Raw genomic sequence first — 25,499 nt, 5'->3', positions numbered from 1 at the left:
TGGCTGAACACACTGCCAGGAGCACACAGGGGAAAAAAAACTTGGGACTTCTCGTTGGGCTGCTGGCATTCCTGTCTCCTCTCTGTTCCTGACAAAGGGTGGGGAGGACAAGAGGAATTAAGACCTCCTAGCAGGGCAAATAGGGATTAAAAGGCCCCCACCCCAAATGTCAGAGGGGAAAATCAGCCGAGCTCAGGCTGTTTTCCCACTGCTGGGGTTGGAGCAGTGCCTGTCTGAGCCTCGCCTCGCTGCAGGATGAAGTCAGCTCTACCGTAGCTCTGCTGAGGGATCCTTCACCCCTCAGCTGCTGTTCCAGCTCTCCCTCTCATCCAACATGGATATGAACCAACTCAAAGCAGTTGAAATCTTTTTTTGGGGTACAGATTGGACTCAAATGTAGAGCTGTGGTCAGCCCAGATGCCAGAGGCAGGGAAAATCCCTGTGGAAACTGCAGCTGTACGAGTGAAAATGACAATAACGCTCACAGCGGTCCCCCAGTGAAGCTCCCCTCCAGCACCAGAGAGGGTGGAAATGGGAACAGCAAAGAAACCTTCTGTGGGCTGGACTGGGCGAGTTTTTCCTTTTCCACCTGTAAAAAAGAAGTTGGATGGCAAAGCAACTCCATTGAAGCTTCAGGGCAGTGCCTTTGAATGGCGCTTGAAGCCTAGCACTGCTTAATGCTAATCCTGTAACTTTATATAGATGGGCTTTTTTTTTTTTTCCCCTTTACACAAAGGAGGAAGGGGCTCAATTCTTCTGAGGGTTGGGTTTTCTGTTCCCTGAGCAGCAGAGCTGCGAGCCCAGCTCTGTCTGTCTGGCATTTCCATCTGAATCCACCTGAAGGGGGTGAGCTTTTGGGGAAGAAAGAGGCTTCTCTCCCTGTCCAGGCCAGAATCTGATCTCCAGATTAGCCTGCTGGTTATCAACAGAGAAGCAACAGTTGTGATTGCAACTCAACACTGCTCCAGCCCTGGAAGAGCATTGAGGAAAACGGAGTTTTCAATTGGGAGAGCAGAGGACTGAGCCATCGTTTCAGCCGTCAGCAATAATTGGCATGGCAGGACGGGCATGCATTCTCCACTGACATAGGATTCGCCCTGCTCTACCAAGAGTGGTCTAAAATTTCAGACCTGATTGCTCCTCTAGCCTACAAACAGGTTGGTAATTTTTTTTCTTTTTTCCATACCTAAAAGTTGTAATTTTGGATGGGATGTGTTCAGTAGCGCGCTCTTTGCTGTCTGTCCTGCTTTGCTCTTGTCCTCGCACTGCCACAGTCCCCACTGGTCACTCTCTGCTGGTCTCTGCTAACGAGACTCAGATTTGCAATCCATACAAAATTCTGCCACTCTCCTCTCACCTTTCCGAGACAGGGAATGTGCTAAAACTCCTCCTTGGTGGAATGAGCTCTTCCCCATGGAGAATGTGCTGGCGTCGATGTGAGCAAAGATCTTTCCTTTCTCCATGTTCCAAACTCTCTGAGTGATGGGAGTGATGTGGGATAAATTATGGGATGTTCCCCCTGTAATTCTGTGCTCTGTGGCATTAGAAGGAGTTGGATCTGTGGATCCACATTTTCCTTCAGAACAGATCCATGGGGAGAACACGAGGAGACGCTGGGTTTTTAGGGAGACTGTCCAGCCTGGCAAGGTGGGGAGGCTGCTGTTGACACCTGGGCTGTACATAATGCACACAGCTGGGGTGGGAAGCTCCCACAACCCTCCCCAGCACTCCTGGAGAATCCCAGACCTTCCTGGGAGCTCTCCCTGAGCCCTGCCCATGCGGAACGAGCGCAATCGACGGGCGGAGAAATCAAAGCAGGTGTTTCAGCAATATTTTCTATTGGATTAATAACGAGTAACAAATTGCATTAGGCACAGAAGGAATTAGAGCTGGCACAGGATTTCTCTTTCATTTTGTATCCTCACTCTCTCAGTCTCCCATTGATTCCTGCACAAGGAGCTGCCCAGCTGTGTAAATGTTTGTGCTCCTTCCACGCTCATCCAGCCCCCTGAGTGATGGTTGTGCTGGCAGCCAGGGCAGAGGATTAGCTGAGGCTGAAGCCCCTGGACCATGAGAGCTCCTCACAGCTCTGCTGTGGAGCAGAGCTGCTCCCCTGGGATCAGCCAGGAGCGGCCATCCCTGCTCCAAGCAGATCAGGAATTGCTCAGGAGAATAAGGAGCACACGGAGAGCTGCGGCTGTTCACAGCTCCCAAGCACGAAGTGAGCTCTTCCAGGTGTTTCTGGGCTTCCTTTGGCAGTGATTTGCTGTTATCACCAGGTGTTTTAGGGCTGCCTGGCCGGTGAGGGACCTCACCTGAAGCTCCATGTGTCAGGAGCAGTCAGGCAGCTTCGGGAATCCCCTCGAGGATGAGTTTTCCTACCAATGTGATGCATGGCTGGGTTTGTCTCCTTCCTGCAGGATGAGCAAGAGATCATTTCTGGGAGCCTGGGTGGCCCTTTTGGTGATAACAGCACAGCAGCGAGGTGAGTATCTCCCAGCAGGAAAATATTCCCCAGCTGGGTTGTGCCCAGAAACCCCAGAGGGCTTGGGAATCCACCCCAGAGGGCTTGGGAATCCACCCCAGAGGGCTTGGGAAACCATCCCAGAGGGCTTGGGAATCCACCCCAGAGGGCTTGGGAATCCACCCCAGAGGGCTTGGGAAACCATCCCAGAGGGCTTGGGAAACCATCCCAGAGGGCTTGGGAATCCACTCCAGAGGGCTTGGGAAACACTCCCAGCTCCTTGGCTGGAGCAAGGACAAGAAGCAGAGTGACCTGAGTGTTCCCCACGGGGAGGGAGGGACTGAGGATCCTGAGGGATGCTTGTATTTATAATTCGTATGGCTCTGTGTGCACCTGGAGCATTCCAGAGGAAGCAGGAGTTTGGAAAATGTCTGTGTTAGGGCTGCTGAGTGGGTATGGTAGTGTGGCACTAGTAGAGCTAAAGAAGAATTGAGGAATGTCTGCTGAGCCTCCTGTTTAAAAACAGAATACAATCCATGTCCTGTAGCTGTGCCTTGGCTGTGATAACTCATCAGGTGTGTAACAGCTGTGAAATGATTTATTTTGCTGCCTGGCAGGAGGAATTTTGCTGTGGCCCTTTGGATTTGTCTGTGGAAACAGGAATGTGGCTTGGACACCATCAATGTCACCTCCTCTGTGTGCAACAGGACACTCAGGGCACACAAATGTCTTAGGAAACCAGGATGCCAGTGGGTTAGGCCAGATTTCCCCTTCTCTCCCTTTTCCCAGGGAGATTTGGAGCCTGGGAGGGGTCAATCAGTGAGTCCTTAGTGCTCAGCATGGAGCATCCTCAGAGCTGGCATCAAGGAGAGCCCCTCGTGTGTCCGTGGGAGCACAAAGCAGCCTGGAGCCCCCCAGGAGCTCAGGGCAGGGTCCTGGGAATGAAAGCACGTCCTGAATCCAGGTGAACAGAGCCAGGATTGTTCCAAGCCCGGGGGCTCTGTCATCCCAGATTGAATGTCGTGAGGCTTTCCTGCATCAAAGAGGGGAGAAGGGGGAGGCAACCCAGAAAAATCCCCATTTGCTCCGTGAGGAGCTGACTGGAGGAGCAGGACATGAAATGACAACACAAGTCTGGCTGGGACAAGAAGGGAAGGGTGCCCTGGGGCCTGAAGTGGCTGCTTGTGCCTCAAGCTGATGGATTTTAGGCTGGTAAAAAAAGCAGCAGGCTGAAATGTGTCAAAACCATCTTCTGAAGTACTTTTGGGAGAGACAGTTGCGTTCACTGGCAGCGCCTTTTAGCAGGAAAGTGAATTTTGCTGAGCACGGGAGCAGCCGTGACCCCTCAGGCTGTCAGCCGGGCCAGGAGCCCTGGCAGGGAGAGCAGGCAGGAGGAAGGTGGGCACTGCCAGGAATGTGGGCACTGCCAGGAATGTGGGCACTCCAGGAACGTGGCTCTGGGGGTTGGAATTGCTGCTGCTTGCTGCCCTGACCACCTCACATGGGGAATACCAGTCCTGCCCATCCTGGAGCAGGGCATGGACCTGCTGTCCTCTGTGAAGCTTTTTTTTTTTAATTTTATGTCTTGTCCCCTCCAAAGACTTAATGAGTTTGACTTGGTCACAGTCGCAGGGGAGGAAAAACTGCAGCTGGGGTGCAGCTTGTGGTCACTTTGCTGTGCCCTGACTAACCTGGACGATGCTTTTCCTCCTGAGCCTGTCCTAAAGCTGGTCCCACAGCCCTGGCTCTGCCCTGGCTCCAAGCACCCTTTGGCTGCTGATGTTGGGGTTTGGTGCTGTTTGCTGTGGCCTCTCCGAAACCAGGACTGTGCAGACCCTGCCCTGAGGACTCTTCTCCCTCTCCTTCCAGCTCACACCATGGCAAGCCTGTACCCATACTGGCAGAATGACACCAAAACCCCCAAAGTCGACGATGGCAGCTCCCCTGAAATCAAGATCTCTGTGCCATTCATCTTTTTTGGAGCCCCATACAGAAGCATTTATGTAAGTAGAGAAAGCAGATCTTCCCTTCATCCTTTTCCTTGCCATTATTGGCTGCATTTTAAACAGGCTCTGCCTGTCACCAGGAATTGGAAGATTTATTAGCAGCTACCTGACAAGTTCTTAGATTTCATGAACTGATAGGTTTTATGATTAAGAAAGTCAAAGGTATATTTAATGGGATAATGTTCATAGGAAAGGAATCTAAAAGGCAATAAATTTTCCTTGTGGGTGATTAAATGGCACAGCAAAGCGAAGGGCTTGACACAAGGGACATTATTCCTGCTCCATGACAAGAAACAAGAACGTGCAGGACCTGCAGGGGGGAAAAGGGGCAGCAGTTTTGTGGTGGCCCCAGACAAGGACAGGCTGCTGCTGCTCCCAGGTGATGGCACAGCACAAGCCTGGCTGGGGGGACACGAGGGCTGGGCTGAGAGGGGTCACTTGAGCTCACCTAAACCTTGGACAGGGCCTAAGTCAGTGTGGCTGTGCCACATCCCAAGTTTTGTGGCCTCTGTGGGATCAGAAGAGAGGCAAAGACTCGTCCATTCTCCAGTTGGTGTTTGTGCACAGCAGCACTGGAAAGCAGAATCCCATTCCAAACCCTTGTCTGGTGGGGACTCCAGCATCCAGGGCAGCAGGGCCGTTTGTTGTCTGTTCTGTGTAAAAATGTGGTTTTGGGGAGCATCTTCAGCGGACTCTGGGGAGGCTGAGGTGGCACCTCCCAGCTCTTGGGGAGCCCCAGGATCTGTCACAGATGACAAAGCCAAAGGCAGTTTTTTCCATGCAGCCACCTGTGTCACCATCATCCCTGTCCCTCAGTGCTGCAGGGCTGAGTAATCCCAAAAGCTGAGCAATCCCTCAGGAAATTTGGGTGCCACCTGCTCTGTAGCAACCTATTCTAAAGAATTTTCAGGGTTTTGGGGCTTCCTGCACCAACTCTTGGCCACCATGGGTAGGATGAAGCTGAATCGTGCTCAGGCTGCTCACCCTGGCTGTGCATAAACCCAAACCCTCTCTCCCCACACTTCCTGCCAAACCAGCCTCTCTGTGCTGCCTTACTCTGCCAAACCACCTTTGCTCAGACACCGTGGGGGTCTCCACGCAGGTGAACAACAACGGCGTGATCTCCTTCAACGCCCTGGTCAGCCAGTTCACGCCCGAGGCCTTCCCGCTGACCGACGGCCGCGCCTTCGTGGCGCCCTTCTGGGCCGACGTGCACAACGGCATCCGCGGGGAGATCTTCTACAGGGAGAGCACGGAGCCAGAGCTGCTCCGCAGGGCCTCCCGGGACATCCGCAGGCACTTCAGGGACATGGCCTCCTTCTCTGCCCTCTGGGTCTTCATCGTCACCTGGGAGGAGGTGACCTTCTACGGGGGAAGCAGCACGACGCCGGTGAGGGGCTTCTCATGGGTGTTTTTTATGTCTTGTCCTGTAAAGAGGGGAGTTTTTTTTTTATTTTTATTTTATGTCTTGTCCCCTCCAAAGAGGGGAATTTTGGGGGTTGATGGAGTTGTTCTTCATCATCTGTGTGTACTACGGGGGAAGCAGCACGACACCGGTGAGGGGCTTCTCATGGGTGTATTTTATGCCTTGTCCTGTAAAGAGGGGAGGTTTTTTATTTTATGTCTTGTCCCCTCCAAAGAGGGGAATTAGACGAACTAGGGGAATTCTGGGGGTTGATAGAGGTGTTCATCATCTGTGTGTAAAATTGAGGCAGTGATGTTCTGCGGGGGAAGCAGCATGACACTAGTAAGGGGCTTCTCATGGGTGTTTTTTATGTCTTGTCCTGTAAAGAGGGGAGGTTTTTTTTTATTTTATGTCTTGTCCTCTCCAAAGAGGGGAATTTTGGGGGTCGATGGAGGTGTTCTGTATGATCTGCATGTAAAATTGAGTGAGACCCTTTGTGCTCCTGCTCCCCAGTTCCCTTGTGGGCAGAGGAGCCCCACGGTCCTTTCATTCTCTCCCCTGAGCCTCGCTCCCTGCTTTCAGGTCCCCAGGGAAAGCATCTCCTCCTCAGTGTCTGCAGGATCTAAGCAAGGCTCTGACACCAATTAGGACTTTTTGGCTTGCTCATCATGCATTTCTTGCATACAAATTCAGATGTTTCTGATGGCAGCTCCCTGCCTGCCTGGCAGATTGATCACGCTGCTCCGAGTCACGCTAATGACTTGGCCGTGTCACATGGCCGCAAATGTGTGAGCTGTATCTCATAGGAGGGGGGGTGGCAGCGGGATGTTCGTCAGGGCATGGACAGCTCTTAAATATCTGGTGAATTTGTGAGCTGTGCCCGCAGCTGAGGTCCGTGCTGCACTGCTGGTGGGGGCTGTGCTGGAGCTTGGGGTGAGGCAGAATCAGAGTGGTTTGGGTGGGAAAAGATCACCTCATTCCAGCCCCTGCCATGGGCAGGGACGCCTTCCTCTAGGTTCCCCCAAGCCTCATCCAAGCCACTCTTGAACAGCGAGTGAGGGATCCCAGCTATTGTCTGGCTCGCTCAGGATTAGCCTGTGTGCCGTGAGTGCCAAAACCCAGCTTCTCCTGTCTCAAGGAGTTGGCTCTGATAAACAGTTCAGCTCTTTTCCATTTGTTAGAAAAGCCTGAGATTTGATGCGTACTTTTTGCCAGTCCTGGCAACACTTGCAGAAAAACCCCACATACATATATATATATATTTTTTTTATATATATATATTTCCAGACAGCAAGCAATATAGAGATTTGTGTATTGCCTGAAGAATTACATTTGCAACACAATGCAATTTATTTTGCTTTAGAGCAGCCTTCCTGCTCAGCAGCAGCCAGGGCTCGGGGTTGGCACAAGGAGTAGCACCATGCAACTTAAGCAGGAATTTCATCGCAATGCAGAAAAGCTGCAGAAAATTTGGGAATGTGGCCTCAGGGACGCTGCAGTTGCTGCCTGGAGATGTCACCTGAGCAAATAGGTTCATTTTCTGAGGGTTGGACAGAGAGAGTGCTCCATGGCCAGGAGCTCCAAAGAGTGGAATTTTGGGGGTTGATGGAAGTGTTTTTCATGAGGAGAGCCAGGAGTGAGATTCACCTCCCTGCCACCCTTTTCCATGCTCCTGAGCATGGAAAAGCTGCTGTGGCACTCTCCAAGTGGCACTGCCTGTATGTGTGACGTGTTTGTGATCTCCCAGCACGGCACAAGGCTTGGCAAAGGGTGAGCAAGAGGGAACCAGGAGCAGGAGAAAGAATCTCAGGGAAAGGATGAGGAGCAGAAGCGGCTCTGCTGTGCTCCCTGCCCTGGTGTGAACTGTGCCATTTGCAGCCGCTCAGAGGCAGCTCTGCCCACCCCTGTCTCTCTCTCTCTCTCTCCTGACAGCTCCCAGAGCTGCTTCGCCTCCATGTTCCTGAGTTCTCCTGGCAGGGGCCTCGTTTCCTCGGCAGCTCCATCCCCTGTGGCGTGCAGGCAGCTCTGGGCTCCCCTCTGAGGCATCCTCAGAGCCAGTGGGTTTGCTCCAAGGGCATGGGACATGGTGCCAAGTGACCCCCAGCCATTCCTCCAGCAGCCACCAGCTGCTTACAGTGCTCAGGGCTCCTGGCAGGAGAAACCCTGATGCTTCCCAGCGGGAGATGTGTGGGTCTGTGGCCTTTCCCAATCACCTGGGAATTGTTTCTGTGGCTGCAGTTTCCTCCCCAGGGTGCAGTGCCCAGGTAGCCAGGCTCCAAGGGCTGCTCTGCATGAATTAAAAGAGAGGCAGCCCACACTTGGTGCCCTGCTAAAATCCTGCTTGCTCAGAGGCAGGAGGAGCTGCTCTCAGGGCACGGTCCCAGGGCAGAGGTGGGAAGGACAGGATAATCAGGGAGTTGAGAGAAGTGACTGACTGAGCTCCCGGTGCCGAGCTGTGCTGCTGGATCTGCAGGGATGCAGGGGATATCTCCAGGGAAGGAGCTGCTTCTGTCTTTCTGCACAGCCCTAAAAGGGAAGAGGGGCTCTTCCCACCTGGATCCTGGCTGGAATGTGCCTGGAGTTTGTGGGGCTGGAAATGCAGAGTCATTTCAAGTGAAAGGAAGAACACGAGCAGAGGATTTAGCAGGTAGGTAGGGGATTTGGCAGCCAGCAAAGTGCAGGATATACATGGCTGGCTTGGCTGTAATCCACCCTCAGCAGCGTTGTAGGATATGAATGTGGAAGGGAACAGGGGAAGATAATGCAGGAATAAAGCTGAGACAGGGTAATGGGAGATAAGAGATCACAACCACCCAATCCTGCCCGCTGCTCCTTCCCCGTCAGCTTATTCTCGTGCTGCCATCTATTGGTGCTCCCTTGGATCAGAGATGGTCCTCACATGCTCCCAGGTGGAGGAAGGGGCAGAATGGGAGCTGCTGGAGCTGTGGCAGCTATTTTGGGTATTTTGGGTCTCATTTCACTTCTGCTCCTCACTGTGAGGCTCACCCGGGCCAGACATCAATGTGGCAGAAGGGCGGGAGGAAAGCAGTGCCACCTGTGAAGGTGCCCGTGGTTTCCCACAGGTGAACACATTCCAGGCTGTCCTGATCACAGACGGGGTGTCATCCTTTGCCTTGTTTAACTACCACGAAATCAGCTGGACCACGGGCACAGCCAGCGGAGGGGACCCCCTGACTGGTCTCGGCGGGGTGATGGCTCAGGTGAGGCTCTTGCTCCCGTATCCCCATCCCTGATGAGCTCTTGGATGAACGCCTATGGCTTTTCCAAAGCATCCATGTTTCCTCAGGCCACTGAGCCCCTCAGCATCCCCAGCGCTGGCCTTGAGCTCAACTGCTGGGATGAGCACTCCAAAATTTGGTGGTGGCAGCAGAGCCACAGCCAGTCCCTCTGCCTGAGGAAGGGGACAGTGCTGCATAGGGAATGTGGGAACCCTGCGCCCCCACATTGCTTCCTCACTTTATCTCTCCCTAAATTGCTCCCCTACTTTATTTTGGCCACTCAGTTCACACACCCTTAGATCTGTATGGACATACACGTGTGTCTGTACAAACATAAATCTGTGAATACATTTCCCTTCTGCTTCTAGTGCCAGTTTAGCTTTTCGTTCACACCCAGACTACCTGAAAACAGAAACTTAGACAATGTGAAAACAGAAATCTCCAGAAAGAGCTGTTAAAACTAAAGAAGATGTACTCAGGGGGAACAGAGAGGTGAGGAAATGCAGCATCGCTTTCCCGTTGCCAAGATGGGTGATGGAATTTGCTCTCTCTCTGCTTTAGGCTGGCTTCAATGGTGGAAATCTCACCAACTTTTTCAGCATGCCAGGCTCCAGAACCCCAGATATTGTCAATATTGAGGAAACAACCAACGTAAACGTTCCTGGGCGCTGGGCTTTCAAAATAGATGGCAGAGAAATAGACCCGGCCAACGGCTGCAGCCTGAGAGGTAAGGGAGAAATGGCATTGCTTGTCCCCAGATTTTGGGGTGCAGTGTAGCAAAAGGTGATGCTGTTGGGGTGCTGCACGATCTGTGCTTTTGCCAGGGTGTCCCCAGAAGAAACAGAAACAGAAGAGAGGGTTCAGGCCTTGCACATCTCCGAGTTCCTGCAGTAATTAGTGGCAACAGGAAAGACCTGGGGACAGCAATTTCCTCCTGCCCATAAATTAGGGAAGCTGATCTTGTGACGTTTCCCTTGTTCGTGCAGGAGGAGCAGCAGGTTTTGCAGGCAGGACAAATGTCATGTGTCTGCAGCAGTTACAGAGTCTGTGCCTGTCACTGACAGCGCGGGGCCAGAAAGGGATTAATCGATGCACACACTGGCTGCACAGGGGCTCTGCTGCTGAAAGATTATTGCTTTTCCATTTGACAAATAAAACTGTCAGGAGCATCCACTGTGCTCCAGGAGTCTTTCCAGTGAGAGGGGATTGTCATTTGCTGACAGACACTGGAGACATGTGGCTTCTTTATGTCCTAGTTTAGGATTACTCGAGGTCCACGAGATCCCAAGGCTCTTGCAGCTCCAGCAGAGTGTTGGGTCCAGCTGCTCCAGCCTTTCCCAGCTGCTGAGCCCAGGAAGAAAGGCTGGACTTTGCAGAGAAGCTGGAAACCAGTCTCAGCTCTGCAGGTGACAAGAGGAGTGCGAGTAGAGCCCGCCACTGGATTTAAATTTCACGGTGAATGGCTGATTGCCTCCATGAGAGGAGATGCAGCACGAGGTGTTGGATCCGAATGACACCCCTTTCCCGAATTCCCCACACCAGGATGGTTGGAGCGTGGGCTTTGCCAAGAGGAGACATTTGTTGCGGGGAAGCAGAAAATAGCTTTTTTTTTTTGCTTTTTTTTTTTTTTTTTTTTTTTTTTGGTAGGAGACAGGGAAGAGAACAAAAAGTTTAGGAGAGGTAAACTCAGGCAGCGCACGGCAGAAGCCACGCGCTGGAGGAGTGTGAAAAATGGCCAGATGGAGGGGAGAGAAACTCTCACGAGTTCTCTCCACCCTTGTTCTCCAGCCTTCTTCCTGCCTCTCCTGTCTCTCACCAGGCAAACCCGCTCCCTCTCTGGCGCTGTCTGGGGCTGTGAGATCACTCAGCACCCTGCTGGGGCTCGTGTGTGGGGTGAAGTTGCTTATCAACAGCTCTTTGGTGTAGTAACTACTACGAGCTCTTCCTGAATGGGAGTAAATTGCTCCTGGGGCTGCTGATGACAGAGTGACTTTTAGACCAGCAGAGTTCTGTGAACAGGGGAACTGTGGAAGTGAGAGCGAAGCTGGAGGATGGTGCAAATGCAGCAAAAGTGCTGGAAACTGCCTCCAAATGGGCTCTTCCTTTGGGAAAACAGCACAAATGCCTCTTGTGTCCTGAGATACTGAAGAACCAGAGTGGTGGGTGTCCAAAATGCGTGGAATAACCTTCAAGTTTTCCAGCCTGTGTGTTGCAGCACTGACCCCAGATTTGTGACAGCACTCACAGCATTCCGTGGACTCATAGCGTGGGCAGGATTCAAAGAGGATGCACCACACCTGAATGAATTTCTAATTTCTAATTTCATTGGCTTTGGGATTTGCTGAAAGGCTCTTGCTGGGAGTTTGCACAAAGAAAGCAGCTGAGAAGCCCAGCAGCAGGACACGGTGGTGGTGGTCTCCACCACAGGACCAGCAGACCCCCGAGGGTGTTTCTGTTTCAAGGAGTGATGTAGCGTGGGTCTTCCCCTTTCTCTCTTTCCAGGACAGTTTCTCCGTCAAGGGGAGATCTTTTGGGACAACGCCAACTGCACCACCAAGTGCCGCTGCCTGGACTTCAACAATGAGATCCTCTGCCAGGACATGGCTTGTGGCCCCTTCGAGGCGTGTGAGACGAAGGCCAAATTCTTCCAGTGCGTGCCGGTGGAGAGCAGCACCTGCGTGGTGTTCGGAGATCCACATTACCACACCTTCGACGGCTTCCTCTTTCACTTCCAGGGTTCCTGCTCCTACCTCCTCGCCAGGCAGTGCTGGCCAGGCTCCCAGCTGCCCTACTTCAACGTGGAGGCCAAGAATGAGAACCGAGGCGGCTCCTCCGTCTCCTGGCTGAGGGATATTTATGTGGAGGTCTACTCGCACAAGATTGTTCTCCCCAAGGGCGGCTTTGGGAAGGCAAAGGTAAGAGCGCTGCTGGAAGGGGAGAACTTGCCAGGGCAGCTCCTCTGAGGTGGCAGCAGCCTGGAGAGTGGAGATGGCACTTCTGGGCTTCGTGTGTCCTGGGGAATGGGCACGGGTGACACGAAGGGCCTGTAGCTTACCAATGGCTGTCCCTCTGTGCATGTCCCTACCCCAAGACCCCACAGCAGGGCTGTCCTGTCTGTGTCCCGGCACGAGGGCTCTGCTGTTCCACGCGCTGGCTCAGCCACTGGGTGTTGTCCCCGCAGGTGGACGACCTGGTGGTGTCCCTGCCCATCTCCTTGGACCTGGGTGCAATCAAGGTCTACCAAAGCGGGCTGTCCACTGCCCTGGAGACTGACTTTGGCCTGCTGGTGACCTACGATGGACAGCACTATGCCTCCGTGTCCGTGCCGGGCTCGTACATCAACGCCACGTGCGGGCTGTGCGGCAATTACAACAAAGACCCCGAGGACGACGTCCTGCGCTCGGACGGGAGGGTGGCCACGTCCGTGCCGGAGCTGGGCGAGAGCTGGCAGGTGCCACATCCCGAGCGCAGGTGCTCCACGGGCTGCCTGGAGAACTGCAGCCTCTGCGACCCCGCCACCGAGGCGCTGTATTTCACCCCCGAGTACTGCGGCTTCATCAACAAGAGCGGGGGGCCCCTCTGGGAGTGTGGCTCTGTCGTGGATCCCACTGCCTTCATCCACAGCTGTGTCTACGACCTCTGCAGCGCCAAGGACAATGGCACCGGGCTGTGCCAGGCCATCCAGGCATATGCCACTGTATGCCAGGCCCTGGGCATCTCGGTGGGAGAGTGGAGGAGCCAGACGGGATGCGGTGAGTGTTTGGGAGGAGGGGAGCAATGCCAGGGGTTTGCCTGTGTGCCCAGGAATGTGTGACAGGAGGGGGAGGAAATCCAAGGGAGGGGATTTCCTGAAGTGGAGGGAACTGGGAGAGAACTGATTGGTCCCTCCTCTCCATGGCATCCCACCCTTGCTCCGGCAAAAGTGTGGCACAAGTCAGGCATGGGGTGGGAGCTCCGTGTTACTCTGGAGGTCATCAGCTGCCATGAATGGGGACTGGTTGGTCAGTCCACCATCCTTGTCACCTTAAATAGCTGTGGGCAACTCGGTGCCTCTGGGGCTATTTTGGAGACGCCCAGGACTGGCCAGGGAGGCCTGTGTGGGCAATGGAGGGGCCAGTCCTACCACTGAGGGGTTCATGGGTCACTCTGCGTTGTCTCTGCTGTGGTCAGTGAGAGGGTGGCAGCTGACCCTGAACTGTGCTGTAACATGGCCCCTCTGTTTGTCACCCCTCTGTGCCCACAGCGGCGGCCGTGCAGTGCCCGGAGCTCAGCCAGTACTCGGTGTGTGCCAGCAGCTGCCCTGCCACCTGCTCAGACCTCACGGCCCCGCTGGCCTGCACGTCCCCCTGCACCGAGAGCTGCGAGTGCCCCAAGGGCCACGTCCTCAGCGCCGACCGCTGCGTCCCCGTCCAGGGCTGCGGCTGTGACGTGAACGGCCGCTACTACACCGTCGGGGAGTCCTTCTGGGCGTCACCAGACTGCACTGTGCAGTGCCACTGCGAGGCTGGCGGGGAGGCCAGGTGCTTCAACACCACCTGCCCCGAGGGAGAGATCTGCACCATCGAGAACGGCTACCGGGGGTGCTACCCAAAGCGGGAGACCGTGTGTTTGGTGGGGCAGGACCAGGTGCTGCAGACCTTTGATGGCATCACCTTCCCCTACCCGCTGGAACAGTCCTACACGCTGCTCAAGACCTGCCCAGAGAGGCCAGAATTCATCGAGGTGGACATCAACCAGAAGAAGGTTGGCTCTGCTCCCAACGGACCGCGCGTTGTGCGGGTCCAGGCGGCCGGCCAAGAGGTGAAGATTGGAGGCGCCAGGCTGTCGGACATTAAGGTAAAGGTGCTGCCCAGGCACAGAGTGGGAGGTGGTGGCTTGTGGTGTGATCCAGTGGAGATTATGGGTCTGTGGCTGTGGACTCCACAGGGACACTTGAACCATCATGTGGAGGCCCTTTGGGTGCCTGTGAAGTTGCTGCCACAGCACTGCTCCTTCTGTTTGCTGAGGAGGCTTTCCCGCCTCCTCCTTCTCCTGCAACTTGCTTTTTCCCTGGAAGAAAAATTGCTTTTTTTGGGGCAAAAACCAAAGGTACAGCTGTATGTCCTCACTCAGAGGAGGCTCTGGGCCTTGGAGGGTGGGTCTGGGTCAGGAAGTGTTTAATGTGCACAGTGGGGTTGGGCAAAGCCGCATCACCCTCCCTGAAGCCTCTCCACCTTGTTCCTTGTAGGTGAATGGCTATGACGTGGAGCTGCCCTATTTCCACCCCTCTGGGCGCCTGGAAATCTACCGGACTGACAACAGCACCGTGATGGAGTCTGAGGGGCTCCTGGCCATCAGCTACTACGACTCCGGCCTCCTGGAGATCCGCCTGTCCACCTCCTACTTCAACTGCACCGGGGGCCTCTGCGGCCTCTTCAACGACAACGCCACCGACGAGTTCTACCTGCCCAAGGGCAAGTTCACGGACAACCTGGAGCTCTTCCTGGAGAGCTGGACCACCTTCGACGAGATCTGCAACGGCGAGTGCGGGGACCTGCTCATGGCTTGCAACAACGACTCGGAGCTGCTCAAGTCCTACAGGAGCCGCTCCAGCTGCGGCATCATCAACGACCCCACCAACAGCTCCTTCCTGGAGTGTCACAGCGTGGTCAACGTCTCGGCCTACTACAGGACGTGCCTCTTCCGCCTGTGCCAGAGCGGGGGCAACGTGTCGGAGCTGTGTGACTCGGTGGCACGCTACGCCACCGCCTGCAAGAACGCCGAGGTGGACATCGGCCAGTGGAGGAGCCACAGCTTCTGCCGTGAGTCCACCAAAGCTCTTCATCACCCAGGGTGGGGAGAAGGGAGTTTGGAACCCACCAAACTCAGGCAGAGTCTTTTTGGCGGGGATCTGTGGGCATGCAGAGGCAGAGCAGTTTTTCGTGTGGGATGCTGGAATCACAGGCAGTGGTTTCTGGTGCCAGCAGAGAGAGATTTCCCAGGGAAGCGGTTTCAGGGTGGCATTTCAGGAGGCAGCAGACGTTTTATGGGGCACTGTAGGAGTGTTCTGGAACCACAGATGGTGTCTGGCAGTGCCGTACGCCACCACCAGAGGATAATTTGAATAACACTGGATTTTAGCTGTTGCTGTAAACTTGCTGTGGATGGGAGAACATTCATAACTCAGAAGCAAATATGAAAAATCCCGAGTGTGGCAGTAGATGGTGGGAAGGCTGTGCCTGTCTCTGCCTCAGAGGTGTTTGTTGGGGAAATAACAGGAGGAGGTGATGTTTGGCACATGGCAGGACAGGGTTGAGATGTGAGGGGGGTGATGGCTGAGGGGAGAAAGGGTTGCAAAGGGAATGGGATGAGCCAGTGGCCACAAGGTGCTGGGACTGTTTCCCCTTTTCCCCTGAATCCATGACCACCTGCCTTCTGCCTGTTCCTCACTCCGTGCTGTCGGAGCTGGGGGCTCAGGCTCTGTTTTTGCCAACCCTGCAGCTCTCTCCTGCCCGGAGAACAGCCACTTTGAGGAGTGCATGAGCTGCGTGGAGACCTGCGAGAGCCTGGCCTCGGGCCCCGTGTGCAGGGACACCTGCTCGGAGGGCTGCCAGTGCGACGAGGGCTTCGCCCTGCGCGGCACCCGCTGCATCCCCCGCCGCGAGTGCGGCTGCAACTTCGAGGGCCGGCAGCTGGCCACCAACCAGACCTTCTGGATGGACATCTCCTGCCACTTCCTGTGCTACTGCAACGGCTCGGACAACAGCGTGTACTGTGAGAATGTGTCCTGCAAGGACGACGAGTATTGCCTGGAGGAGAACGGCCTCTACTACTGCCACGTCCGCACCGACGCCTCCTGCATCATCTCGGGCTATGGGCATTACCTGACCTTTGATGGCTACTCCTTCGACTTCCAGAGCAGCTGTGAGCTGGTGCTGTGCACCACCATCTCCCGGCCCAGGGTGGAGCGCTCGGACACGTTCCCAGCGTTCACTGTCACGGCCAAGAACGAGGATCGGGACACCTCTCTGGCCCTGTGGGTGAAGCAGGTGGAAGTGGAGGTCTTTAATTACAGGATTGTCATCCACCGTGCCTACAAATACACTGTGCTGGTGAGTGCAGGGCCATGAGGGCTGTCATTATTTCCGCAGGAGTAAAACCCTAGACATGAGGCCTTGGGGATTACAAGGTTTTCTGGGGGTCAGATCATGCCTTGGGCTCATCCTAGGGTGCTGCCGGGCACAACTTTTGGAGAGGATTTTTGTTTTGGCTGCAGACACAAGGTCAGCAAGGACCTTTCTCTGGGAGTGCCGAGCTGCCCTCGTTTGTGTCCTTCTGTGGAAGCTCCCACCATCATTCCCCCTCACAGTGTGCCTTGTTTCCTCCCTGCAGATCAACGACGAGCGTCTCTACCTGCCCCTGAAGCTGGGCCAGGGCAAAGTGAACATCTTCGCCTTTGGTTTCCACATCGTGGTGGAGACCGACTTCGGGCTGAAGGTGGTGTACGACTGGAAGACCTTCCTGTCTGTCACCATCCCACGGGCCTTCCAGAACCTCACCTACGGCCTCTGCGGCCGCTACAACGGCAACCCCGAGGACGACCTGGTGGCCACGGGGGGGACACCGGCCACCAGCATCAGCGACTTTGTGCAGAGCTGGGCCAAGCGGGACGCGTTCTGCCGCGTGGGCTGCGGCGACCGCTGCCCGGCCTGTGGCAAGGTGGAAGGGTTCTGGAAGCCCCAGCAGCTCTGCAGCCTCATCCCCAGCCAAAGTGGTGTCTTTGCCAAGTGCCACAGCAAGATCAACCCCGGCTTCTTCTACAAGAACTGCCTCTTTGACACCTGCGTGGATGGGGGGGCCATGCAGACAGCCTGCAGCTGGCTGCAGAACTATGCCAGTACATGCCAGACTCAGGGCATCGCTGTCACTGGCTGGAGGAACTTCACCTCGTGCTGTAAGTGCCACCCTGCCTCAGGGTCCTTCTTTTCCTGGGGTGCCAGGGAGGGGGAGGCCAATGGCCTGGCAGCCAATCCCTCCCACACTTGCTGGGTGAAGTGGGTGAAGTCTGGGACACCATATTCTCCTGGAGTTGTCACAAACTGCATGTGGTACAGCAGGAGCAAGGGTGGAAAAGGGCAAGTCTCAAGGTCAGAAGGTACAGGGATGGAAAAGGGTAAGCCTCAGGTTCAGAAGGGACAGGGATGGAAAATTGAAAGCCTCAAGCTCAGAAGGCATCTGCCATCCCCCGCTGTTAACCAGGGATTGTATCAGTCAGCCTCAATGCCAGCAGTGCGTGTTTGCTCTAATGAAGCTGCAGCCCCTTGTCAATAAGATGACGATGTGCTGTTCAATCAGGCTCCTGAGGATGGGCACCGCACGCATCCCTGGCAGCCAGTCTGTCTGCCAAATCAGATGGGAAGTAATTGTCCTTGCTAACGAGACTGAAAATTAAATTTGTGTCGTTTTTCCCTTCTAACAAGCAAGCTCATGGCTCAGAGGCCCCGCTCTCACGGGGTGGTGAGGCCACAGACTGGCACCACGCATGACAGGTCTGAATCAGTCCCTGGTGGGGAGCCAGGTTGGTGGTGTCCATGGAGCTAATCTGTGCCTGTTTTGTGCCCTGCTCAGCTGTCAGCTGTCCCCCCAACAGCCACTACGAGAGCTGTGTGTCCCTGTGCCAGCCCCGATGTGCTGCCATCCGGCTGAAGAGCGACTGCAGCCACTACTGCGTGGAGGGCTGCCAGTGTGACCCTGGCTATGTGCTCAACGGCAAGAGCTGCATCCTGCCCCACAACTGTGGCTGCTACTCTGATGGCAAATACTACGAGGTACGCAGCTCTTGGGGCCTGCTCCCTCCCTCTGGATGATATTTCTGGCAGAGTTGGAGTGGGGATGACAGTCAGGCTGGGCTGGTAGCAAGGCTAGAGAAGAGAGAGATGTCCTTCCAGGGTGTGGTGCATATGGAGCCTTTCTATCCAAAAAAACCATCATGCAGTTGCTGGGTGAAGGTGACCTGGGTGTCAAGCACAGGAAGGAGCTGGTGGAGGTGGGATGAAGAGAAGGTGGTGACTGGGAAGACTCTGATGAGTGCCAAAGTCCACTATTGTATGATCACATTGTGCTAGGTAGCCACACATCATAGATTTAGTGTTTCACATGAAATTTGCTTTTTTGTAGCTACTGGATGTCACTGAGGAGTTTGAAGCAGGAGAGTCCTGTGCTGATAGCACTGGTTATATCACAGTGGCTTGTATTTTGTGCCAGTGAAACTGTTCTGTGTAAGGTGCCTTTGCTCCATGAGGAGCCAGTATCAGGCTACTGTCACATGGGCTTCCTTGCAGATGGGTTGGTGGTTGGCAGAATGCAAGAAAGAGGCCAAGGGGGTATTAAGCATTGTGGCTTTGTGTGTGCACAAGAGGTGAGGGAGGTTGTGGTGGCAGTGCAAACCTGAGTGTGGGTAGCAGAGATGTTGCGAGGTAGGTTCAAGCTGCCAGAATGTTCTTTGCACCTTTTCCTCTGCCCTTGATTCCTGCTCACGCTTGTCGTGTGACAGAGGGGTGCAAACCTTGTCCCGGACACCCTCTGGGCTGACGGGGCAGCCGTTGATGGGTCCCTCTTTCAGCCCAAGCAGCTCTTCTGGAGCGGGGACTGCACCCGGCGGTGCCGCTGCTTCCGGCGCAACCTGATCCAGTGCGACCCCCGGCACTGCAAGTCGGACGAGGAGTGCGGGCTGCGCAACGGCGTCCGCGGCTGCTTCAGCACCCGCAGCTCCTTCTGCCTGGCGGCCGGCGGCGGCGTCTTCCGCACCTTCGACGGCGCCTTCCTCCGCTTCCCCGCCAACTGCGCCTTCGTCCTCTCCACCATCTGCCAGAAGCTGCCCGACTTCTCCTTCCAGCTCATCATCAACTTCGACAAGTGGTCCTCACCCAACCTCACCATCATCTCCCCCGTGTACTTCTACATCAACGAGGAGCAGATCCTCATCAGCGACAGGAACACTGTCAAGGTGAGGTCTCCTCAGGGGTGTCCAGCCCATCCAGAGTGGGGCTGGGAGGGGATAGTGGGTGACAGTCCAGGCTGCGCCATGGTCTCCACAAGAAACCCAGACTACTGTCAATGTTTTCACAGCTGGGGTATTGGGAAACAGCCTTGGAATCTTTTATGAGTGGCTCACGCCCACATCCGTAGGCAGAAGGTATGGGAGGGACGTCAGCTCTGTATCTTTCTCTCGCACTAGGTGAACGGAAGCCTCGTGAGCATCCCCTTCGTCACGGGCCTGTCCACCAAGATCTTCAGCCAGGAGGGCTTCCTGGTCATCGACTCCAGCCCCGACATCCAGATCCGCTACAACGGCTTCAACGTCATTAAAATCACCATCGGGGACCGGCTGCAGAACAAGGTGTGCGGCCTCTGCGGCAACTTCAACGGCGACCTCACCGACGACTACGCCACGCTGCGGGGCAAGCCGGCCGTCAGCAGCGTGGTGCTGGCACAGAGCTGGAAAACCAACGGCATGCAGAAGAGGTGAGTGGACAGCCAGCCCTTTCCCACCAGGCGGGAGAGGGAATGGGAACAGGGCTGGCTGTGAAAGGAGCCCCCACGACGTGTCCGGTGCCCACAGCTGCAACGAGCTGCAGTACTCGCAATACGCCGCCTCCTGCGACAACGTCCAGATCCAGGAGCTGCAGAGTGACAGCTACTGCCTGAAGCTCACCGACATGAAAGGCTTCTTCCAGCCCTGCTACGGCCTCCTGGATCCTCTGCCCTTTTACGAGTCCTGCTTTCTGGATGGCTGCTACAACCACAAGAAGGTCCAGCTGTGCGGCTCGCTGGCTGCCTACGGAGAGGCCTGCAGGACCTTCGGCATCCTGGGCACCGAGTGGATCGAGAAGGAGAATTGCTGTAAGAGAACTGGGGCTGCTGAGGTCGAGGGGAGCCATGTCCCACTGGGGAGAGGGGCTAGAGGTGGCTGCCTCACGGTCTGAGGGTAAAGGTTGTGTTTGTGCTGTGTCTTGTGCTGTTTAGCAGGAGTGGTGGAAGATCCCTGCGTGGGCGCCGACTGCCCCAACCGCACCTGCGAGCTGGACAACGGCGGGGAGCTGTGCGGCTGCATCGAGCCCCCGCCCTATGGGAACAGTGAGTCCTCTGCTCCTGGCCCTATGGGAACAGTGAGTCCTCTGCTCCTGCCTGTGGGGTCAGTGCCGAGCTCCACCCTGGGCCGTTATGCCACAGGGGCTTTGAGAAGGGACGTGCTGAGGGCTGTGACCTCTGCCAAGATGGGTTTCCCTGACCATGCCCAGTTCAGGAGGGGAGCAGAGAGCAGGGAACAGCTTTTCTGGGGTGCACATTATGGGCGTCTCTGTTTTGGGAGCACTTTGAGCAGCAGGGGTGTAGGATGGGCAGAGCACACCACAGGAGATGATCCCAGCCCATTTCTAGCGGAGGAAAGAAGTGCCCAGGGGTCGTTTGTGGTGATCTGAAGTTGTGTCATCTTCTCCTCCAGCCACCCACGACATCATTGATGCAGAGGTGACCTGCAAGGCTGCCCAAATGGAGGTGTCCATTTCGAAGTGCAAGCTGTTCCAGCTGGGCTTTGAGCGTGAGGGCGTGCGGGTCAACGACCGCCACTGCCCCGGCATCGAAGGGGAGGACTTCATCTCCTTCCAGATCAACAACACCAAAGGCAACTGTGGCAACTTGGTGCAGGTGAGCTGGGACATGGAGCACACGGGGCTGGGAGTGTGGGACAGTCCACTGCAGTGCAGCTCAGCTCCAGGGTTGGGGCAGGGCAGTGCAAGTGATGCTTGGGAGGTGCTTTAATGGGCTGGGGGTCAAGGAGAACACAGGAAGGTTTTGTAGAGTAGGGATGCAACTCCAAGCCCCACCATTCCATGCCCTTTCTGGCCAGAGGTGGAGGGGCAGCAGGTCCCTTGTCACACAGCTCATTTAGAGGTGGTCATAGGAGCAGGGAAGTGGGAACAGCTGGCATTAAGCAGTGCCCTGTGTTCCCTGTTCAGTCCAACAGCACTCACATAGTGTACAAGAACACGGTGTGGATCGAGAGTGCCAACAACACGGGCAACATCATCACCCGGGACAGGACCATCAATGTGGAGTTCTCCTGTGCCTATGAGCTGGACATCAAGATCTCCCTGGATTCAGTCGTGCGGCCAATGCTCAGGTAGGAGCAGGGCGCGTTACACAGGCGGGTGAGGCAGTGCTGGCTCTGAAGCCAGGCAGCAATTTGAGGGTTCAAAACCTTTCCACCAACTGAGCCAGTGTTTTTTTGTCATGTTTAGTGTGATTAACCTGACGGTGCCGACCCAGGAAGGGAGCTTCACCACCAAGATGGCCCTGTACAAGAACTCGTCCTACAAGCACCCGTACCGGCAGGGCGAGGTGGTGCTCACCACCCGGGATGTGCTCTACGTGGGGGTCTTTGTGGTGGGGGCCGACTCCAACCACTTGATCCTGATGCTGAACAAGTGCTACGCCACCCCCTCGCGGGACAGCAACGACAAACTGCGCTACTTCATCATCGAGGGAGGGTGAGCTACCACGAGCCCCGCTGGTTTCCAGGGTGTCTGGAAGGGTGGGACAAGGATCTTTAGGCCAATGGGATGGTTGATCAAAATCTGGAAAGGGTGAGGAGCAGTGTTGTTAGAGCAGGAGTTAATTTGCTTGGTGTGGACACAGCCAGAAGCCCTGCACGTGACACAGTACCAGGGGCAGAGAGAAGCACTCTCCTCATGTCCATGATGCTGTGGACAACACCTAACTGCAGGAGACGGGGGGATACGGATCACGCACAGGCATTTTGGGAAGTTGGAAATGGCAGAGAGATGTGACAGAGGCAGGGCATGACACCCTTGTCCAGACAAGCCACGGCAGGCTCTAAGCACCCCACTGTGGGACTTGGGGTGAGGGGCTTTATGGGGACAGGGAGGGTCCCAGTCACAGGAGGGTGGTGCTGAGCATCTCTGCTTTGCACAGGTGCCAAAACATGAAGGACAACACCATTGGCATTGAGGAGAATGGGGTGTCCCTGACGTGTCGCTTCCACGTCACCGTCTTCAAGTTCATCGGGGACTACGACGAGGTTCACCTGCACTGCGCCGTGTCCCTCTGTGACTCCGAGAAATACTCCTGCAAAATCGTGAGTGGGGAGGGAGTGCAGAGGGAGGGGGTGCCTGATTTGAAGGGCTCTTGCAGTGTGCAGTGAGCCCTGATGATGTGGCATTGGAGAAGTGACCAGAGATGTAGCCCTAGGGGTGAGATGGGAGGCTTGTGTGTCCCTCTAGGCATGGGGAGATGCTCTGTCATGGCAGGTCACCTTGGGACCTGTGCTCCCTGAGCCTGGTTGCAGGGTCCTTCTGGGAGCTGGGACAGGTGGAGGGGCACAGAGGGGGCCTGGGAAGAGGCTGAGGGTGACAGAGGTGGTGTTTATCCCCAAACAGAACTGCCCTCAGCACACGAGGATGGCCAGCGCCTTCGCTGAGGAGTCCAAGGAGCAGATCCTCTCAGTGGGGCCTATCAGGAGGAAGAGTAAGTGTGGGACCCCAGGGGAGGCTGGGGGGTCTGTCTGCCGCCCCAGCCTCGGGCAGCCAAGGACCAGAGGTGTGGGAGCATGGCTCAGGTGTCCCCCTTTGCTGTTCGTGTCCAGGATCAGACTGGTGCGAGGACAACGGAGGCTGTGAGCAGATCTGCACGAGCCGGGCGGACGGGCCTTTGTGCAGCTGTGTGACAGGGACACTGCAGGGGGACGGCAAGAGCTGCAGGGGCAAGTACCGGGCTCGGGGTGGGCACAGCAGGGGACTGCCACCCCCAAACCGGGGGCTGTGGGGTGGGAGTGTGGGGAAACGGGCTGGGACCTGTGGTGTGGTGCAGACGGATGGGGTGTGGAGGGCAGGGAGCCAGATGTGCCCTGTCCCTGTCACCTGAGGGCTGTGAGGGCGCTGCTGGCAGGCTCTGAAGAGCTGGCAGGCAGCTGCAAGGGAGGTGATGGTGCCTGCGTGGTACAGGGCAGGGTGGAGTAAATGCAGTGGTCCCGGGAGCCCAGCACGGAGGTCGGGCATTGGGGTGGACACCAGCCTGGCACGATCTGAGGGGCATCTGGGAGGGAGGCACCCAGAGCCCCAGCTCACGTGGATCTCGTTGTGTTGGCAGCCTCCAGCTCTTCAGGGGAGCACCGCGCCCGAGTGACCCTCCTGCTGGCGGCCCAGCTCTGGCTGTGGCTGCGCTCAGCCCCAAGGCACCTGACCTCGTAGGCGCGGCCCCGCCGCCCAGCCAAAAACTGTTCTCGCGTCAGCCTGAGTCTTTGTAGGGTAGGAGACAGCCCCCCCGCCGTGGCCACGCTGCTGCCCACCCGGCCATGCTGCGAGGAGGCGAAGGGATGTGACCTGAGAGAGGTGGGACGCGGACCCAAGGGGACGTGCAGCCGGCACAGCGGCAGCGCCGGCCAGGCTGAGCGGGATGTTTGCCAGCAGCGATGTGGGACTGGCGTTTGGGTTTTCTCACAGCTTTCCATCGTTGATGTGGACTCGAGGAGGGGTTTTGCAGCTTTTCCCCAGGTTCTCCCTTGTGGGGTGGTGAGGTGGCCCACACTGCTGTTGGTAGTGTGGGGCAGGGTGGAGCACGTGCTGTCCCCTCACGTGGACAGCTGCAGGTCGCCACTGCCCGTGGGAGCTGCCACCAGGGTCTTATGAGCTCACAGACTCAACCAAAAGTAGCTGTTGAGGCACAGGTCACGGCCAGAGCAGTGCAATGCCATCTCTGGGTGATGTGACACCTCGGGACCGTGTCACCCTCTGCCTCTCCGGAGCAGAGGCGGTGCTGAGGTTTGGTTCAGAGAGCCAAACTCATCCACGGGGGTCTGGAAATCTTGGCATTGCGCTGTGGGGCTGACAAGCTGGTGCCAATAATTGCAAAGAGGTGCTTTCTGGTGGGCAGGAACAAGAGTCAGAGGAAGGAGGGATGAAATTCTCTGCCATGTTTGTGTGGTGGGCAAGGGTTGAGGGTCAGAGCAGGGTCTGCGGGCACAGGGCAGCATTGGGGTGCCTGGTGGAAGAGCGGGGAGCAGCCTTGGGGTGCTGGTGGGTGTGGGGGGCTGTGTTGGTGTCTTGTCTTGTGTTTGTACTCTGTGAAACGGCTGCGTGGGAATAAAAAAAGTGTTGTAATCCTTCGTAAGCACCGGCTCCTGTGTGATGGGGGCGAGGAGGGGGAGCAGCAGCAGCGCCTGGGAGGACAGCGGGGCTGCAAGGAGACCCTGGGAGGGACGGGCAGGGAGCTTTGGGGCGCCAGGCAGGGGCACGCCAGAGCTGGGGGCGCGGGTTGTGGCTGGGGTGTGGGGCTGGCGGGTCTGCCATGGGGTGGGCTGGGGTGTGGGGCAGAGGGAGGAGAGGAGATGATGGAAATCCTGAGCTTGTTGTGGCAGCTGGGGGCTCAGAGGGGCTGGGGAGAGAGGAAACCACATCCTGGAATGCCAAAGCAACAGAAAGGGTCGATCCTAAAGCAGCTCCAGAGTGCAGCTGGTAATGGGGAGCCCGTGGAGATGGGCCAGAGAACGAGCCAGCGTGGGAAGGAGAGGGTGAAAGCTGCTGGAATTGGCACAGGGGGAGAAAACGCCTTGGGAGAGAGAAAATGATCCAAGCTGGGCCCCCGAGAGGGAGACATCGATCCCCAGTGATCAAAAGTGACCCCAGAGTGCTCTGGGGAGAGACAATCTGACCTCGAGGAACCCCAAAGAGCTACAGCAACCCCACATCTTCATGGCTGACCTCTAGTGACCCAAAGTAACCCCAAAATGACCTCAAGTGACCCCACAAATTTTCGGGAGAGAGCAAGTTTGACCTCAAGTAACCCCAATGACCTATAGTAACCCCAGATTTTAATTTTTGACCTCAAGTAACCCCACAATGACCTGAAATAACCCCAAAGTGACCTGACGTGACCCCAAAATTTTCAGGAGAGGATGAGTTTGACCTCAAGTAACCTCAATGACCTATAGTAACCCCAGATTTTAATTTTTGACCTCAAGTAACCCCACAATGCCCTCTAGTGACCCCAAAATGACCTGAAGTGACCCCAAAAGTGACCTAAAGTAACCCCAAAATTTTTGGGAGAGAGCGAGTTTGACCTCAAGTAACCCCAATGACCTACAGTAACCCCAAATTTTAATTTTTGACCTCAAGTAACCCCACAATGACCTGAAGTGACCCCAAAGTGACCTCAAGTGACCCCAAAATTTTCAGGAGAGAGTGAGTTTGACCTCAAGTAACCCCAATGACCTATAGTAACCCCAAATTTTAATTTTTGACCTCTAGTAACCCCAAAATGACCTATAGTAACCCCAAAAGTGACCTAAAGTAACCCCAAAATTTTTGGGAGAGAGCAAGTTTGACCTCAAG

The 25,499-nt window shown here is 55.8% G+C and overlaps 1 protein-coding gene across 4 annotated transcripts; it reads left to right on the top strand.

The window, feature by feature from the left end:
* Positions 1-466: 466 nt before the first annotated feature.
* TECTA (tectorin alpha) lies at positions 467-24,373 on the top strand. Of its 4 annotated transcripts, XM_038161489.1 has the most exons (24): positions 467-1,157; positions 2,421-2,485; positions 4,334-4,467; positions 5,573-5,860; positions 8,959-9,096; positions 9,676-9,841; positions 11,617-12,029; positions 12,296-12,866; positions 13,358-13,950; positions 14,342-14,915; positions 15,595-16,205; positions 16,486-17,047; positions 17,722-17,921; positions 18,716-19,099; positions 19,331-19,617; positions 19,715-19,995; positions 20,119-20,229; positions 20,597-20,799; positions 21,111-21,274; positions 21,393-21,641; positions 22,087-22,249; positions 22,551-22,638; positions 22,757-22,873; positions 23,260-24,373. In XM_038161489.1, exons 2-24 carry the CDS (start codon positions 2,422-2,424, stop codon positions 23,358-23,360), a joined length of 6,462 nt encoding a protein of 2,153 aa, XP_038017417.1. In that variant the 5' UTR covers positions 467-1,157; position 2,421; the 3' UTR covers positions 23,361-24,373. The 4 variants fall into 4 exon arrangements, with proteins under 4 accessions (XP_038017417.1, XP_038017419.1, XP_038017418.1 ...); XM_038161491.1 differs by lacking the exons at positions 21,111-21,274; positions 21,393-21,641; positions 22,087-22,249; ... (1 more) ...; positions 22,757-22,873; positions 23,260-24,373 and having other exon boundaries at positions 20,119-20,261; positions 20,597-20,775; XM_038161490.1 differs by lacking the exons at positions 21,111-21,274; positions 21,393-21,641; positions 22,087-22,249; ... (1 more) ...; positions 22,757-22,873; positions 23,260-24,373 and having other exon boundaries at positions 20,119-20,287; positions 20,597-20,754.
* The last annotated feature ends 1,126 nt before the right edge of the window (positions 24,374-25,499 follow it).

This window comes from Motacilla alba, chromosome 24, assembly GCF_015832195.1.
Source record: "Motacilla alba alba isolate MOTALB_02 chromosome 24, Motacilla_alba_V1.0_pri, whole genome shotgun sequence".
NCBI lineage: Eukaryota > Metazoa > Chordata > Aves > Passeriformes > Motacillidae > Motacilla > Motacilla alba.
Note: the sequence above shows the minus strand (reverse complement) of the source record. Positions and strands in the feature narration are given on the sequence as shown.